General features: G+C 34.5%; 2 protein-coding genes across 3 annotated transcripts; one reads left to right on the forward strand and one right to left on the reverse strand.

Annotated features, from left to right (window-relative positions):
• The first annotated feature begins 246 nt into the window (after positions 1–246).
• On the forward strand, positions 247–1,008 carry LOC141641118 (agamous-like MADS-box protein AGL62). The gene has a single exon (XM_074449795.1). The coding sequence runs from the start codon at positions 247–249 to the stop codon at positions 1,006–1,008; it is 762 nt and encodes a 253-aa protein (XP_074305896.1).
• An 8,749-nt stretch (positions 1,009–9,757) lies between these two features.
• On the reverse strand, positions 9,758–18,357 carry LOC141642858 (CBS domain-containing protein CBSCBSPB3-like). Of its 2 annotated transcripts, none has more exons than XM_074451819.1 (14): positions 17,970–18,357; positions 17,718–17,889; positions 17,491–17,623; positions 16,782–16,952; positions 16,531–16,609; positions 16,313–16,426; positions 16,168–16,234; positions 15,950–16,055; positions 15,807–15,865; positions 14,651–14,757; positions 12,540–12,667; positions 12,241–12,323; positions 12,041–12,130; positions 9,758–10,262 (listed from the first exon to the last, which is right to left on the reverse strand). In XM_074451819.1, exons 1-14 carry the CDS (start codon positions 18,116–18,118, stop codon positions 10,059–10,061), a joined length of 1,662 nt encoding a protein of 553 aa, XP_074307920.1. In that variant the 5' UTR covers positions 18,119–18,357; the 3' UTR covers positions 9,758–10,058. The 2 variants fall into 2 exon arrangements, with proteins under 2 accessions (XP_074307920.1, XP_074307921.1); XM_074451820.1 differs by having other exon boundaries at positions 9,758–11,120.
• Between the last annotated feature and the right edge of the window lie 1,193 nt (positions 18,358–19,550).

Genomic DNA, 19,550 nt, shown 5'->3' on the forward strand with positions numbered 1-19,550 from the left:
GAATTTCATTGCATCAATTCAAAAAAAAAAAATTATGAAACTTTCTAAAATTCTCAAATAATTTGTCTGAAGATTATATTCCCGTTGAAATTTTATTACATATAATTATGGAAGGAAAATATACACCATATTATATAATCTACCTATATAATTACATATCACATTCATTAAACCCTATTCCTCAATTCATTGAACACTTAATTATCCCACTTTTAATTAATCTTTCAAAATCTATTATCATAATCAATGGAAGAAGTATCAAAAACACCAAACAAAGGGAAGAGAAAGATCCCAATAGAGCCTATAACAAACAAAACAAGGAAGCAAGTAACATTCTCGAAGCGACGAGGCGGGTTATTTAAGAAGGGCAGTGAACTATGTTCCTTATGTGGTGCTAATGTTGCTATAATCACTTTCTCTGGTGCAGGCAAGCTTTTTGGTTTTGGTCATCCTAGTGCTGAGTCTGTCGTTCAACGTTATATTAATTCTACTAAAAATAATAAAATTAAATTTAACCAACATTTTGGCAATAATAATGATGGTAATGATAATGATAATAGTAACTATAATTATGATTATGGTAAGTTTTCTAAGCAATATAAGGATATTATAGGCCAGATTGAGGCCGAAAAGAGGGCTATTTCATCAACAAATACTAATAATAATGTTAATAATGATAATGGTAATTTGTTTTGGTGGGATAACGTCAATATTGATGAATTAAAGTTAGTTGAACTCGAACAATTTAAGGTTGCTTTGGAAGGGCTAAGGAATGATGTTATTTGTCGGGTCGATGAGATTAATCAATCCTCGATGTGTTATGTGCCTCAAAACTTTCGTTTTAGTACAAGGGACGGAAATATAGCTGCTCATTGTCAAGGTTTCGACGAGTTTACTACTGATTGGGCTGATCATGAGATGGGAAAAGAAAACTTACATCAAGTGCCATTATCAGCCGATTCTGTACTTGACTTGGGTATGAAAGCACAAAAGCCTGATATCTTTTGAATTATTGATATTATTATTAATTACGATATAATAATATTTAGATTTATGTATTAGTTAATAAACGTTGTTATTTATCAATCAGCTGCTACTTTAGCAGCTTTTAATTAATGAGCGTAGTGTTACACTTGTTGACGTTCATTTAACAGGAATAAATTTCCAAAATATATTGGTATTTTTTTTATGATGTGTTGATGGGGTTTAGCAATTTTGCCACTTTACACTTTCATAAACCTTCCATCCAGCACGGTAATTGGTAAGGAAAAGGCTATAGATAAATTGTGTTATTGTGTATTATGGTGTCGTTTCGGAAATATTGCATTCGTCAATTTATAGGAACTTTGAGCATGACAAGATAGTGAAAAACGATTACAAGTCATGATTTCATCGTTAAGGAAACCGTTTCGCACCAAGAAACTATTAATCCACTTCAAAAGACAAAAACTAAGTATGGAGTAAGGTGATCATGTACTTAATCTCGACCCTTAAATGGGCTCTTAGAGACTGAAAATATAAGAAACAAACAGAGAGGAACAACTACAAAAGCAGCAATCTTGAGCACTTCCTCGGTTTCATTTGAGATCACTCCAATTCTTGACCAATCTCCACTATACCTAAACAAATCAATATTATTGCAAAAATGTAATATATTAATTATACGCTAGTATAAAATCGATAACAAAGCTTTATTTCCAAATGATTTCGAATGAAACACAATTTGAATGAGACGTAAGAAAGATACATCATTCTACCCAACAAGGCAGATACTTCAGATCCTGCTTGAACGAAACGAAAAATATTGTCAATATAAATAGAAGTACGTCTTGTTCATTAACATCTCGGAAATATTCCGCCATAGTTAGGGCAGTCAAACCAGCCCTCATACATGCCCCCCGGAGGTTCATTCATTTGACCGTAGACTAGAGCCACTTTTGATTCTGCAATATTTTGTTCATTGATAACTCCAGATTCTTTCATTTCCATGTAAAGATCATTTCCTTCACGAGTACGTTCACCTACTCCACCAAATACGGATACGCCCCCATGAATTTTGCAATATTGTTGATCAATTCCATAATGATTACTGTTTTACCCACTCCAGCTCCGTCGAAGAGTCCTATTTTTCCTAGGGGTGAGCAAAATCGTATACCCGATACTGTTTTTTTAAAAATCGCAAAAATCACTATACGAATCCGATATTGTTTAACCGTGTATACAGTTTTCGGGTACCCGGAAAAACCGTGTATACGGAATCCGTATATACGGATACGGTTTGGTGACAAATGCGCAATGAAACATTGTAGTTATTCAAAAGCTAATAATTACCTGTAACATGACTACCTTTGATGAAGGGCTAATTTTTATTTATTAAGATAAGTTAGTAAAATAAGTCATAAAAAAACATTAGGAGTGGAAGTTGAAAGAGGAACTTTGCATTTGTTTTTGTTTTTTTTATACAAAAACTTCAAACCGTGTCGAAAATCGCATACACGATTTTGGTTTTGCCCGACCCGGACACGATACGGTTTTATGAAAACCGTATCGTATATACATATTTTCGTATCGTTTATACGGACATCCGTATAACTCAAACCGTATATCATATCGTATTCGTATTATAAAACTGTATAGTATATTTTTCTCACCCCTAATTTTTCCTCCACGGCGATAAGGGGCTAAAAGAACTACCACTTTAATTCCTATTTCAAAAATAGATAATTTTGTATCTAACTGAGTAAAGGCGGGCGCAGATCTATGAATAGGGGATGTTGTATGAGTCCCTACGGGCCCTAAATTATCAACGGGCTCCCCCAAGCACGTTAAAAATTCGTCCAAGAGTTGCTCCACCAACTGGAACGCTTAGGGGAGCTCATGTATCAATAACTTCCATTCCTCCCGTTAGATCATCTGTAGCACTCATAGCTATAGCTCTAACTCGATTATTTCCTAATAATTGTTGTACCTCACAAGTCACGTTAATTGGTTGCCTAGTAGTATCGCGACCCTTAACTACCAGAGCGTTGTAAATATTTGGCATTTTGCCTAGAGGAAAAGCTACGTCCAGTACGGGACCAATAATTTGAGCGATACGCCTCATGTTTTTTTTTTTCACGCGCGGAAACACCAGGACCACAAGCATTAGGATTGATTATCATAATATTTAAAGTAAAATATGTCGAAATTTTTGGCAAAAATTAAAATTATCGAAAAAAAGGGATGTCTGATAGCAAGTTGATCAATTAATTAAATCAGAATAAGAATATAGGAGTTAGCAATCAATTTTGTTGGTATCATCCAAACGAATCCAATTCATTCAATTATTTATTTAATTAGTCTATTTATATTCAACCTCAATGTGTTAAATTTCAAGTTCAACCAATCTATTTGCAAATAAATGGATGATGAAAAAAATTGTGAGAAAGTCCTTTATTTTTCTATCAATATGGACAATTCTTTACTCTATTATTTACCGAAATCGAACCCGAACTCTAAAGTATATTTAATTTTTGATTCATTAGCACCGCAACGTAGTTCTTTTTTAGTATATTAATTTATGCCCGACCTATTATTTTTTTGCATGATGGAATTCGGCCTATTTTTCACATCTAGGATATACATATACCCCATATTTCATTGTCAAGAGTTCATTTCTAATTATTTAGTTCTTTCAATCTAAACGGGGGTGGGGTAAGAAATTATAAACTTGAAAACAACGGTAGGGTTATGACATATATATGAAAGAGTATACAATAATGATGTATTTGTCGAATCAAATACATTACATGGTCTAATAATGAACCATTTTGATTAGTTGATAATATTTGTTGAGAATTTGACGACAGATTCCTTTATTTGTATTTTTTTTTAGGGTTAAGGCCTAATTTATGTTGAGTAGACCTTGTTGCTTTGTTGTACAAATTTTTAATTAAAGTTGTAGGGAGGGACTTATGTCACCACAAACAGAGACTAAAGCAAGTGTTGGATTTAAAGCTGGCGTTAAAGATTACAAATTGACTTATTATACTCCTGAGTATGAAACCATACTGATATCTTGGCAGCATTTCGAGTAAGTCCTCAACCCGGAGTCCACCCGAAGAAGCAGGAGTCACAGTAGCCGCCGAATCTTCTACGGGTACATGGACAACTGTATGGACCGACGGACTTACCAGTCTTGATCGTTACAAAGGATGATGCTACTACATCGAGCATGTTGCTGGAGAAGAAAATCAATATATTTGTTATGTAGCTTACCCTTAGACCTTTTTGAGGAAGGCTGTGTTACTAACATGTTTACTTCCATTGTGGGTAATATATTTAGGTTCAAAGCCTTGCGTGCTCTACGTTTGGAGGATTTGCGAATCCCCGTTGCTTATGTAAAAACTTTCCTAGGCCCGCCTCACGGTATCCAAGTTGAAAGAGATAAATTGAACAAGTATGGCCGTCCCCTATTGGGATGCACTATTAAACCTAAGTTGAGGTTATCTGCTAAAAACTATGATCGAGCAGTTTATGAATGTCTTCGCGGTGGACGTGATTTTACCAAAGATGATAAAAACGTGAACTCCCAACCATTTATGCGTTGGAGAGACCGCTTCTTATTTTGTGTTGAAGCAATTTATAAAGCACATGCTGAAACAGGTGAAATCAAAGGGCATTACTTGAATTCCACTTCGGGTACATGTGAAGAAATGATCAAAAGGGTTGTATTTGCCAGAGAATTGGGAGTTTCTATCGTAATGCATGACTACTTAACAGGTGGATTGACTGCAAATACTAGCTTGGCCCATTATTGCCGAGATAATGGTCTACTTCTTCACATCCATCGTGCAATGCACGCCGTTACTGATGATAAGACAGAAAAATCATGGTATGCACTTCCGTGTAATAGTTAAAGCGTTACGTTTATCTGGTGGAGATCATATTCATGCTGGTACCGTAGTAGGTAAGCTTGAAGGGGAAAGAGAAATCACCTTAGGCTTTGTGGATTTACTACGTGATGATTTTACTGAAAAAAGACAGAAGTTGCGGTATTTATTTTACTTAATCGTGGGTTTCTACACCAGGTGTGTCCTGCCCATTGCTTCGGAAGGTATTCACGTTTGGCATATGCCCGCTCTAACCGAGATCTTTGGAGATGATTCCGTACTACAGTTTGGTGGAGGAACCCTAGGACACCCTTGGGGTAATGCGGCAGGTGCTGCTATAGCGAATCGAGTAGCCCTAGAAGCATGTGTACACGCTTGTAATGAAGGACGTGATCTTTCTCGCGAGGGTAATACTATTATTCGCGAGGCTTGCAAATGGAGTCATGAGCTAGCTGCTGCTTGTGAAGTATGGAAGGAAATTAAATTTAAATTCCAAGCAATGGATACAATCTAAACTAAGTAATCACTATTCGTCTCCTTAATTTAATTGTAAATAAAAAAACTCACCCCAATCTTTTATTAAAAGGATTGAGCCGAATAAAATTATTCCATTTATATGTTTACTGTATCGCTCTCTATTTATAGAGACACATTGAGATATATAAGTAAGATAAAAAAAATGGAATAATAAACAACCCAAACTTTTATTATTGTGTTGGATCCCCCAATTAATTCTACGGATCCCTAGGATTGGCAGAATTTGTATATTCTTATATATATATTTCGTCGATTCGGACCATGACGGTAGATATCACGTCAAGTATAAGAACTCCTTCTACCCATCTTGGATATTGTCCTTTTCGTTCCGTATTGGAATAGAATTATTCATTTCGTATATTAGATTATTCTATGAAAAAAAATTCGTCATTTCAAAAAACTAAAGGAGACACTACACTCTATTTATAGTTCCTTATTTTTTTTTTTTTGATGTAAATTTGACACAGCGCGGAAAACTCTGACCTTTTATAAAGGTCTATCATATTTAGTGAATGGATTGAGACCATGGACTTTTACAAAATGGAAAACAATATAATACTGACTCATTATTTAGTTAATATCCGAATAATTTAATTTATATCCTTTATTATGAATTATTATTCTGATAGAAATGAAATTTATTTTCATCAAATGACTATCCATCTATTTTAGTTTCATGCGAATAGGGGGCAAGAAAGCTCTATGAAAAAATGGCGGTTCAGTTCGATGTTGTCTAAAAAAGAGTTAAAACACGGGTGTGGATTAAGTAAATCAACGGACAATCTGAGTCCTATTGAAAATACCAGGAAAAGAGAATATTCGAGTGTAAATGATAGAGAGAAAAAGAGTCAGAGTTGGAGAAATAGTTACCCGTTTAGTTATAGTAATGTTGATCAGTTATTTCGGGGCACGGACATTCGAAATTTGAACTCTGATGATACTTTTTTGGTTATAGATAGTAAGGGGGACAGTTATTCCATATATTTTGATATTGAAAATAATATTTTTGAGATTGACAATGACCATGCTTTTTATACTTTTTGGGATTAAGATTTCCTGAACTCAAGATATAAGAGTGACGATACCTATAATAATCATTACACGTATGATACTAAATATAATTGGAATAATCACATTAATAATTCCATTGACAATTATCTTTATTCTCAAATCCGTATTGGGAGTTCCATTCTAAGCGGTAGTGATAATTACATTGATAATTCCATTCTGAATTACATTTTAAGTGAAGGTAGAAACCTAAGAACTATCACAAATGATAGGAATTTAACTAAAAGAGAAAATCTTGATGTAACTCAAAAAATGAGGGATTTGTGGGTTCAATGCGACAATTGTTATTTCTTAAATTTTTAAAAAAAAAATCACAAAAATCCACCTTAATATTTGTGAACAATTTATCTAGCTTTTCTATTGTTTGTAGCGTATATTTTAATCAAATGTAAGCAAACTAGTTTAGATCTCATGCAATGTATGCACGGTATATATAGAATTTTACTTTTTTTTACTGTATTATTTATGAAATTTAAATTAACTAATAGAGTATTATTTTATTTTTTTACGTTTCTGATCGTTATATTTTGATTTGAAAAATCAAAATCAAAATTATATTAGGGTTTTTTGTCAAACATAACCTTTAAAAAACTTTTTTTTTCCGAACATCACCTTTAAAAAAAAAGTTTGTCAAACACAACCTTTAATAAATTTTTTTTTTGTCAAGCACGACATTTTAGCCAAAGTTTGAGCACTTATAATGGAATGATTTTCAGTCAGTGTTTGAGATAGCAAACGAGGTTGGTTTGAGGTGTTCTTGAACTCGTTGGAAAGGTGGGAGTATAGACTTTCCAACGATTGTCAACACGGTGGTCAAAGGCGGTCTTATGTGGGGTAGATTGGTGTCTAAAGTAAGGCTTGACACATGAGGTTGATGTAAGTCAAAGTAGGATTTTTTCGTGGGTCAATTCACTCCCCTTGAACCACCACTTCTAACCAACGACCACCACAAACAACACAACTACGACATACCCTGCACTCCCCTCAACCTTCATACCAAATTTCAGACCAAACAAAATACCATCACCTCACTAAAAGACCTTCAAAAACCCCTCTAACAACCCGTTGTAAACCAAAACTTCTAACCTTTTCTCTGACCAGTCTTACTTTATGCACCAATCGACCCCACATAAGGCCACCTTTAGCCACCGTGTTGACAACTCCTTGAAAGCCTGTACTCCCACCTTTCCAAAGAGTCCAAAAACACTTCAAACCGACCTAGTTTCCTATCTCAAACATCGACCTCGTTTGCTATCTCAAACATCGACTGAAAGTCACCCCATTACAAGTGCTCAAACTTTGGCCAAAATGTCGTGTTTGACAAAAAAAGATTTATTAAAGGTTGTGTTTGACAAACTTTTTTTTAAAAGTGGTGTTTGGAAAATAAAGTTTTTTAAAGGTTGTGTTTGACAGAAAACCCATTATATTAATCATGAAATGAGTATTTCAATGAATGTTTTTTTCCCGAGAGATTAATCTGTTATTTTACAAAATTTTACTGATAATATATTTTTAACCTCTACTTTTTTTTTCATAAGAAATCAATGAACTTTTATCGTATGATTTTTTAATAAAAAAAAAAATTCTTTTTTATATCATTAAAGGATTGGAGATAAATTTGTGTAGAATATAACAACAACAACAACAACCTTAATCCCAAAATGATTTGGGGTCGGCTGACATGAATCATCCTTTAGAATCATAAATTTGTGTAGAATGTGAAATACTAAATGACATAAATATATAAATAAAAAAAATGAGTAAAGATTAAAAAAAAAATGAGTAGAGGGCATACCCAGCATCAACAAAACCTAATCCAAGAATAGCAATGGCAGATTGAGCTATAATCTTCTTGGTGTTTGGATAATCTGCCTTTATTTTTGTGAATTTTCTGCTGTTTTTGGATTGGTTGGTAGTCCCAGAGGAGATTGTGCTGCATATGAAGCTCTTGCTGCTTGATAGCAACATCATCTTATCTTATGCTTGTTATCTACTAGACTACTGCCAAAACATACAATGTGGTTGTGACCTTGTGATTACGGTTGGATTGTTAGATTTTTGATTTGTATGATGATTGTCAATTTATGTTGCAGGCCTAATTTGGTAATTTTGCTACTTTATGGGTTTCATCTTTCCAACCGTCCACATTTACGGCTTGTAAAAAAACGGTCTGGATTCTCTCTATTACTTATAAACAGTTCAGATTAAATCTTGTGATGATGTAGTGGTTATTATCGTTTCATAAAAGTAATGCGTTAATGAATCAAGACAGAAAATATACTAAAACAAGGGTGTATTAGAGGGGAAATAGAGGGAAATAAATGAAGATTATCCAAATTGATTAAAAAAAAATCCAATTCACTCGTTTTTTTTTAAATAATGTAAGAAAATTATATTGACCTTCTAATTAAGGGCAAAAATATTTCATCATTTTGGATAGAGGTGTATAACTATATAAATGTATTGTAGCCACTAACTTTCAAACCACCTAAACGGAGTTGTTCAATAATATCCAACACAAGCCTTCAACCATTTCGGATCCATCCAGCATCAACCTTCACCCTTAAAGGTAAACAAGAAGAACCATTTCCGATCATATGGAACGGAATACTATTTTTTATTTTTCCTTCGAATGCACCTCTATATCCGGAACCAACATTTGAATCCTCTTCTTACACTTCTCTCGTCTAATACGAAGAATAACGAGTACAAGGAACTATAATACAAATGAAATGTTTTGCTTTTTTAAGAGCATCTCCAACAGTCGAGTAAAATGATTTCTTTGTAAATTTGTAGTTGTTCTACTATTGGATTGCTCCACATGACTATCTTAGGTTGAGTAACTAGCTCCATGAAACTAGTAGCTCAAATAAACCAACAAAAAGAAATATATACCCATTAAATATATGTAAGTTGATCCATCTAAGCAACAATTCTAGTAGCTTAACCATGGGAGGACTTTTGTAGTTAAATGTGTTGTAACTTGAAAAGATGTAAAAAGTTAAGCTAATAGTGTTGTTACTTCCACAATAAATATTCTAACATGAGGCTACTTCATCAGTAATTTCTTCCGTGAGTGTTGCTTAAGACTGATTAAATACTACCACATGAAGGTAATAAAGACAACTTTTGATATTTCCTAGACAATTTACCATGTGATTCGGTATGTATTTGATCCATCCTAAGCTTAAGATAGGTTAAATGAGAATTTGTGTAATTTCTTGGAATAATGGCAATTCTGGTGATAATAGTGTCGAACGTATAACAACATTTGAAACCAATTGAATAGCAAATGAAACAACAATTCTATCTTGATGCCGTATCTTGATGTTAGATTAGTCTGACTAGTATCGAGTATATGAATATGACATCCCCACGAGGAGATTTTGTACATCATTGGACTCAACAGAAAATCAGAATTTTATGTCTGTCAGACCGTCTCATCAACTTAAATATGACGTCGCTTTAATCATCGATAAAAAAAATTGGCATGAGTTGTAGCTACAGCCTACAGACCTGCAATTGTCACACGAGCTCGAGCAGAGCCTTTGAACAAAAGATAAAGGTGCTAGGGATGAGTGGTCAACTTTTGGAGGCTGTGTTGGTACGTCGTAAATAGACAAGTATGGCAAAACCGGTCACCGAAGCTGCACCTGCCAAAATCCCTGAATGTCGAGGCGTCCACCCCGATCTCTCAGTAGTAGTAGTAGTAGTAGTAGTAGTAAGACAATTCTCGGAAGTTGTTTTCTTTTTGGAATCAGGGAACTCCAAAAACAACCTCAAAACCTTAAACATAACATAAAATCATCAAATATGTAAAAACTCTGGAAAACGCCAAAAAAGAAAAAAAAGAAAAAAAAAAAAGACAGTTAGGATCCTTGTTGACAGAAATTAACTCTAAAGTTCCACTTGGACTAATAGGTTCTGCTATCAAACATCATTTCCCAGACATCCATATTTCCTAGGAAATACAGATGTCTGGGAAATACGGATGTCTATTTACCATGATCGGAACGATCTATTGTATGATATACGGATGTCTAGGAAATACGGATGTCTGGGAAGTGATCCCTGTGTTCGTACAGAAACGCTCTAGCTTGATTTTTAAGATCACTAGGAGCATGCTTGATGGTAATGCTTTGATTTTCCATCTCGATCCCAATAATGGTCTCCAACCGGGGACTGTCCTCACCCCTATAAAGATGCGCATAAACACTCCCTCCCACGAGCTCGGTCATGCGGAGACAGTGAGACACTCCCTCCGAGCGGAACCAACAGTGACGTGTGCAATCAAGAGCACCCCTTACCTCTGGACTGACTATGCGAAGCATGAGTCCTCCGACTACTGCTCGGAGGTACGGAACGGGATATGTGCACTTGTCACGTCTACACCCTTGTCCGTACTAGTACACTATATAAATAGATGACAATGTTCACCTAAATAGGTATATAATCTCACTCTCTAAGCTCATCATTTCTCTCTACAATATGTCGGCATGAATAAATCCTCGAGGAATTCGGTCGGTCGGACCACGTGAGGTATAATCTGACTTAGGCATCGGACAGGCTTTCCTCGAAACCCCCCGATGCTAAGTTTGTTGCATGCTTTCAGGTGATAACAACGAGCACAACAGAAACAAGGACCTACGTCCGCACAAAATCAGTCAAGCATCTCATCATTAGTCTTGTGTAATTTACATAAACAATTGTCTAACTTTTACCCAAAACAGTGGAAAATAGTTTAATTCCTAGCATTTCCAAGGAACTCGTCCTGAATTTAATTGTAAATATAGCGGAAGTAGCCAAAGTAACAATAGTAACCGTGAGAGTAGTGAAAGTAATACGAAGTAGTATTAATAGGGGATGTAGTGAAAGTAATAATTCTAACACCGAGAGTAGTGAATGTGTCTCATAAGTTGGTTTATAAATTTTACGTCTCATCATAATTTTAAGATATACGAGTAGTATAGAAGAGTATATTTAAATGGTAATTGTATGATTTAGGCAAGTATAAAGCAATTCTGTTTCATAGAAAATAAAATTTAAATGGTAAATAGACATCGTTCCGATCGTGGCTAAGATGTCTTTTTTTCTTTTTTATGATATACGGATGTCTAGGAAATACGGATGTCTGGGAAGTGATCCCTGTGTTCGTCTGTTCATCATTATTCCTAGCTATCAAACATCATTTCCCCGACATCCGTACTTCCTAGAGCCAACGTTCCCACATTCAATTCCTCATAAATTCCCAAAAACGGGCACTTTCAAACAAGGGCCCTCCAGTCTGAACTCTAAATAGCTGTGTAGATAAGCTTATGTCTAAATCGAAATTTAATGGCAGGTGGTCGTGCATAGTAAGCTTATTTCTTCCAAAAATAAAAATGAACTACAAGTCTGCAACCATCAAGTGAAAAAAATCCACGGCACTGCTGTGGAGAAAGACGGGCAAACGTAACTAATGCATTCAACTACTTGACTTCATAGAGCGTAGAACAGTTCATGATTTCATGCAAATAGAGCAAAATTTAGGAAGAAACTATAGCTGCATACTGAGCAAAAGTTACCTTTTGTCCCGCTGATTTAGCATGGAGCACAGCACCAATGAGATCAGCATCACATGTGAGCAACACTTTATCACTTTCATCGTCTTCATACTACACACCAATGGAAAGCTAATCACTAATGCAAACATCTATATAATAATAATAATAAACAAAAAAAACAAGGGTCTAAAAAGTAAAAAAGGTAGATCAGTTACACTCACCAGCAGTTGTGGACGGCTGGCATCTTCACTTGAACCTATTCTTTGTACAACCGTGGTTATGAGCTCATCCAAATTCTCGGTTGCTGAAGAAATATTTACAGAAAAAAAGTAGCATCATGAATAAAATACTATACACCAGCACAAGGAATCAGAGAGCTTTGAAATGAAGCAATTGTGCCAAATTTTATAATAGCTCCTTTAGATATAAAAATTTGCCTTCTCTCAAAAATAATTTGTTCCACAATTATTCACCTTTCGTAAGGTTCTTTGCAGTTGAACAGTACATACATGATACTTACCAGAATTAAACCGGTGAACACGACCCTTGGGATCCTCAAATTTAAATGAAATAGAACTTCCAAGACCAAGTGATGGATATCTTCCCAAATCCGTAGCTTCAGAGTTCATTAACGCAGCTGACATTTCGCTGTAAATAGTGAACTGATAAATCTATAAAATATTATTAAAAGGCTAGTCTAAAAATGCCACGTAGACACTGCCACATGGGAAGAAAAAAAGCCACGTACACAATAACAATGTGACATTATCAATTTATTATTATATTGCATTAATTTAATTCACTTATTTCCATTAAAAATCCATCCATATTCCATTAGCTTTAAAGTTAATTAACTCAAAAAAAAACTACAATAAAAAAATACGCATTAACTATAAGTTAATAATTTCAAGATATTTCATATGGAGTAGTATTATACGTATTCGAAATAAAAAAACTGAATACATAAGAAATTAAGAATGAAGAAGAATAAATGAAGTTGAAACCAAAAAAAAATTGTATTGTCACTAATTCACTACTTTTTTTTTTTGAAAAATTTTGTTACTATAACTTTGTTGTATATAGAAGATGTTTTACAGAACTAATTAATCGACAAATGAGTATTAAAGATCATATAAATATTTTCTTAGGAAAATACAAAATATATGGAAAAGAAAATATTTATTTAATTTAAGTAATTTACAAACAAATTCTGTAAATATTTAAGTGAAATTAAACATTAATAATAGAATTTTAAAAGGTAGTAATACTGTGTATTTATTACATGAAATTATTTCACGTAAAGGATAAGATTTTGGAAAATATAAAATATATGGAAAAGAAAATATTTATTTAATTTAAGTAATTTACAAACAAATTCTGTAAATACTTAAGTAAATTAAACACTAATAATAGAATTTTGGGTAGTAATACCATGTATTTACTTTTCATAGTATAAAGCTACAAATTTAAAAAAATTATATTTAAGTTCTGCGTAAAATAAAAAAGTTCAACTTCATAGTTATGAAGTCAAATAACCAACTCTGGTTCCTTCCTTGCTAATCTCTAAATCACGTGATTAGTATTTGTAATCTGCTTATAAGGTGATTAGTTTGCTTACATGTATTTTTTTTGTTGACATGTAGGTAGTACGTATAGATTGTAATTGAACAGCTAATATGGAAGATGTTGTGCATTCATTAAGTAGTTTGATTTACATTGCTAAGACAAATTCGTCCTATTTCAAGATTCCGACAGATTTGCGGTATGTGATTAGTCACAACAATTGTTTGGTTTGAAACATGATGTAGAATATTCGGTTGTTACCCTACAAAGTAACTAAATACAATGAAAAATGATTATGCATATGACTTTAGGCAACAAGTTATATCATCATGTTTAGAATGTTATGTAGATTATAACTGTAATACAACTCCAATTCACAAGATAGTCCATCAAAATGAATTTATGTTTGCATATTTTGTCATTAACATAAGAATTTCCACGTAAATAAAACTACGTGTTCCTTCTTTGTTTATAATGTCATCACATTAAGTACACGTCGACTTACTAACAAAAAAGTACACTTAGACTTTGCAACCCACTTTGAACAAACATATGCATGAATAAGTTTTAAGAAGGATTATACTCTATATTAACTACCCACTTCTCAAACTAAATTCTTCCCTATTTTAAATCTTACCGCAACATGGATTATTTCACAACATGTGTCAACCATTTTACATTTTATCTTAAAATCTTTTATTTATAGTTGAAAAAAACATTGGTCTCCATTTTCCTTCCCCTTCATTAAATTTTCGTATCAAAACAAAGTTTTAAGGAAGCGTCTTGATAAAACATGTGCATTGCACGGGTCACAAAACTAGTTAATATCTAAAATAGCACAAGTTCTTGTTTAAGGCGGGCATATCCGTCTTAAACATAGAACGGGTCAAACATGATAGATGGGACAAAAACATAATGCCTATAAACTAGCAAAAGGCTTGTCCCATCTATCCAAGTAGGGTGCTATTTGACCCGTTTTAAATTTCAGACGGATATGCCCGTCTTAAGAGAAACCAACTGCTAAAATAGTAGACCAGAGTTCAAGGTTCAAACAAGATGAATGCTAACCTATGAGAATCAGAATCATCTGGTGGTTCTAAGGCAAGGGCCGAATCCCAAAACCTCTGCATCATAGTAGTTGCCATCTCATTCATAGCTCCAGAGCCACTCTCAACCTTCCAACACACCCAAGAAAAACATATGAAGTGAGATCTAGTCTAGATAGCAAAGATTTTCAGAAAACAAAAAGTAACCACGAAACAGCCAAACCAAAGAGCAGCTTTGAGTTCTATAACGGCCAAAAACTGCAGAAGTAAAAGCAATGACCCCTACTCAAATAAAACAGGCAATATACATATTGCCATAGTTAGGCAGCATACTGAGAAAGAACTAGTTCCTCGACGTCTAGAATGGATATTTAAAATCCATGCATGAACCCAAAGTCCACATATGCAAACATCTGATTTGCATTGGAAACATCAATGGTTAATAGTAGTAGAGTATATTTTATCATAATCTAATTACAAACAGATAATTAGATAAATCTCCAAGCTTGTTTAGTTTTTATTTTTCAAGAGAAATCTCAAAGCTTCTATTTTCTTAATAGAATCTCAATTCGTGTTCGATAATAACAAATAAGCACATACGCTGATCCTTCTCCTAATCAATCAGCTCTTAAGTTTATCATGAATGGAAGTTTAGTATTCTGTTGCACTAATCGGTCTGTATCACTCGTTAAAACTAATATTATAGATCAAGAGAGAGGGAAAAAAAAAAAAAAAAAAAAAAAAAAAAAAAAAAGGAACAAAAATATTTTTAAAATTCAAGTTGTGCTGGAACTTTTAACAAATACACACAGAATATTAAGCTCATATCCTAAGTGGCAGTGAAAACTGAAATAGAGTTCAAATATTAAGCTCATATCCAAAGTTGCAGTGAAAACTGAAATAGAGTTTATCTGACGAAAGATTGATTTTAGCAAAGCTTATAATTTACCATTTGGGGAAAAATCATACTCAGCATAAATGAATGTCCATTTTTATTATCTGATTTCTTTTGCCATCTGGCTCATCACAGAAAATTTGAAAATAAGATGACAGACACAGAGTATAAACCGGCACAAAAGCAGAGATTGGATAATCCAGAAGGCAGAAAAATGAGGGAACTAATTGCCACCCCAACGAAGCACGTGTGATGTCTACAAATAGACAATTAAACCACATACCATGGATATGGCAGCATGAGTCAACTGTAGGACATCAACACAAGCAACAATTGATCCATCTGGACAATAGCAACAATCAGGAGAACTATCAATAGGCTGATGAGACTGTTGACACTTAATGAGGTTAGTTATCAGCTTCTTACCTCTATCCAAAACAGGAAGATGAAGAAATTTTCCATCATGCATTATATGTAGTGCTTCAAGAATTGTTGTATCTACGGTCCCACATTCAGGATTGGCCGTCATCACCTTAGATAAGCACATGCAAAGTCAGACACCAAGCACCACAGGACTAAGCATAATTGCTTCCTTGTTAGCAGATTTTAATAGACAATTTCCGCAATAAGTATTTTTTTCAAACCTTTTCGACTGAAGTTAGTTCAGGTGACAGGTTCGATGCTACAACCCGCATTAGAATATCCCTTGAGCTGCAAAATAAACAAATGGACCTTTAAAACCAGAAAGTATCAGAATATGAGAAAGAAAAATCAGGTGAAGGACAATACGTTAGGATCCCAAGAACTTTGCTACTACTTGTTATAATTACTGAATTAACACGGGCATCCCGCATCCTTTTTGCAGCAACATGAACAGGATCTGATGGCGAGACAGTTGCTGCCCTGAAACACAAGCATTCATAAAAAAAAAAAAAAAAAAAATCACAAAAGAGAATAATTCACAAACAACGCGCTTGATATGAAAGGAGCATTTTATTTATGCATACTTGATATTTTCAGTGATTATAGTCGACAATGAAGGCTTGAACATTCTCTCCCTTAATGTTTCAATGAACGCAGTTGGTGCTGGAAAAGGGGGAAAATGAGAAAGTATTAGATAAGTAGCTCAACATATGAATTTCAAACAAACCCGGTTCAAAGAAAACCCTGATACCAAAGCAACAACCTGACAAGTTTTACTCATAAAGAATTGCTTTCAGCACACTGAGGGAAGAGAGGATGAAGGATAACAACCAACCATTAAAATTGTTTCCCATCTGGCGCTCAACTCCCTCAACTGCAGCAGCAATTGCACTTCCCTGCTCAGCTGCTTTCTCCATTCTTGATATGGCATCATATAGACACTTTGTGATGTCCAACAAGGCAATCACTTCCCCGTTTTCGACAACAGGAAGATGCCTAAATTTTCCTATGACAGATTGTAAAAGAAAATTAGACAATTCCTAACATCAAGATGTCAGCTATAACTGACATGACAACTAAAAAAGAGATTATCAACTCCCTTTTTTAAAAGCAACATGTAGTCCAATTAGTATATCTACTAGCCAAAGTAAAAACTTGAAGACTATGCCATGGTTGAAAATGTAGTCCAAATGGTAGAAAAACGACGTGCTTTATCTTAAATCAATACTCATTTAACCTATGCAAACAATTTTTGTTGATCATTATTGTAATTGGAGTACGTCATTGTGGCTAGAGATCAGTCAAAGCCAGTATATCTAGTAACACAATGTTCAATCCCTTCAGTAAAGTAGATACACAACCAAACGTTACTTGTCATATCTAGTAACATAAACTACATCAATAAACTAGCCGTCTATTGAAGTCACTAACTACCACAACTGAGAACTCGACACAATGTCACATAAGTAAAATCCATGAGTATAAATCTCGTAAGATCAATAACACAATAACAAATGCAATTAAAACTCCAATGGCTAGCTCACCTTGCACCATTTTCTGAAGAGCCTCAATTCCCAAAGTATCAGAAGTAACAAATATCGGATTCCTAGTCATAATTTTGGACACAACAGTCTGGTCGGGCCTCAGCTCCTCGGCTATAACTCTAGTAGCAATATCCTAAAACCGCCGTCAAAACAACATCATCAACAAGTCAACAACAACGACAACAACAAACTCGAAGAGATACGAGCATCAAATGAGAATATAAAACCTTATCAGTAAGAATGCCAGACAACAAGGCATTAGAATCAGTCAATAAAACAGCATCAACACGGCGAGCCGCCATTCTACGACAAGCATCGGAGACAGAAGTACCCTCGGGTATAGTCAACGCCTTGGTTAGCCTTAACTTCTTCACCGTCCTCTCCGCTACCGCCGTCGACCTAACATTTCATTATTTATCAAAATTACAAAAATAACAACAATTGAAGAACATATGAAAAAAAATAAGTAGAGAAATTACGAAGGAGAGGTAGGTCTGGAAGAGGTGCTGTTGACGGCGGAGCCATTTTCCGACGGCGGCGGAGGAGGGAATTTTTTAGCAGCAGGTAATCTTTTCTGTGTCATGCTCGTCCGGCGCGGCGGCGGAGGCGGTGGCGCCTGTGAACTCATCGTTTTCTAAAAATTCCTTTTTTAAATAAAATAAAATAAAATAAAATAAATAGGGGAGAATATATGATAAAAAAAAGTTGAGAATATATGAGGTATTTTCGATTAAATTGGAAAATTTGAAATTAGGTTTTTGGTTTTGTTACTGCTGCTGCTTCTTCTCCTCCTCTTCCGTTGACGAATTTGTCTCTCTTTATATTCCACCCGAAATTGTTTTTGATTTAAAATTAAATTTAAGTTACAAGTGTTGTTTTTACGTTGTTTGGTTTTATGAGTTTCCCACCCAAATGATGGGAGTTCAAATGTTACGTTACGTTTTTTTTTTTTTTTTTTTTTTTTTTTTTTTTTTGACAGCAAAATGTTACGTTTTGTTGAGGAGCTGCATTTTGTTTCTTTTGTTATATACCGGGGTACAGGTAAAAAATTCTCTTTTTTTTTTGTCTAAACAATCCGGTAATCCAAACCACGTTGGGCCGAATAATCCGGATTTTGGGGCGTGTCCAAGGATTACGGTATTTAAACCCCTCACAATCGTAGTTGTGCATACAAAAATAACTTATGATGAATGATGAATGTGTTTTCACTTTTTCTCTTGTGTGCATACAATTTGTGTTAGTCTCAACATAAATTCTAATTTGTAATGGATGTTATCCGTCACAAGGTGAAAACGGGGCGAATCGATACCATTTACATTAATATGGGTTTGGATAGTGGATAGATAGTGGGTTGTTAATAATATTAGTGAATAGTGTAGTGGGGAAGCTAATATTATTTTATTAGGGGTGGGGGACAATTATTAGTACAAACCCATCAAATCTGTGTAAGGGGGCACTAAAAACTCAAACACAATCTCATGCTACCAAATTTTCAAATCTTCAACCTACATTCTTCATTCTTCATAATTTTTTTTTGGTGTAATGTAAGCTTTTATTAATGAATGACAAATCATAGGCAGTGAACACAATTTCTCGACTACACTCTTTTTGCAATGCTTAGCTACTTAAACAAATTACATATGAATGCCCAACTTTAGTAGCCATCTACGATCTCTATTAGGCAAAATAGGACTAATCTTGTGCAATATACGAGCCCTGATCATATTCTTCAAATCATTGACAATCTTAGCAGGTAGAGTAAGAGATAAGCTCAACCTGCAAGAATTCCTTTCCTGCCAAATGTAATACCAGCAAGCAACACAAGCCATTCTGCATACTGATTTCTGAAGTTTGGAGCACCCAAAGTAAGCTCCTTGTAATCTCAAATGCAACCAATGTTCAATGCCACTGATAATCTGGTAACTGTATGTGCATAACATAAACAGGTGTGTATGAGATTCCACATCCTGCTCACATAAGACACACCTATCCTGATCACAAATATCTAGATGCATTAGTTTCTCCCTGGTATTCAACCCCTTCTGCATAACTAACCAACC

Source organism: Silene latifolia, chromosome 2 (genome assembly GCF_048544455.1).
Source record: "Silene latifolia isolate original U9 population chromosome 2, ASM4854445v1, whole genome shotgun sequence".
Classification (NCBI taxonomy): domain Eukaryota; kingdom Viridiplantae; phylum Streptophyta; class Magnoliopsida; order Caryophyllales; family Caryophyllaceae; genus Silene; species Silene latifolia.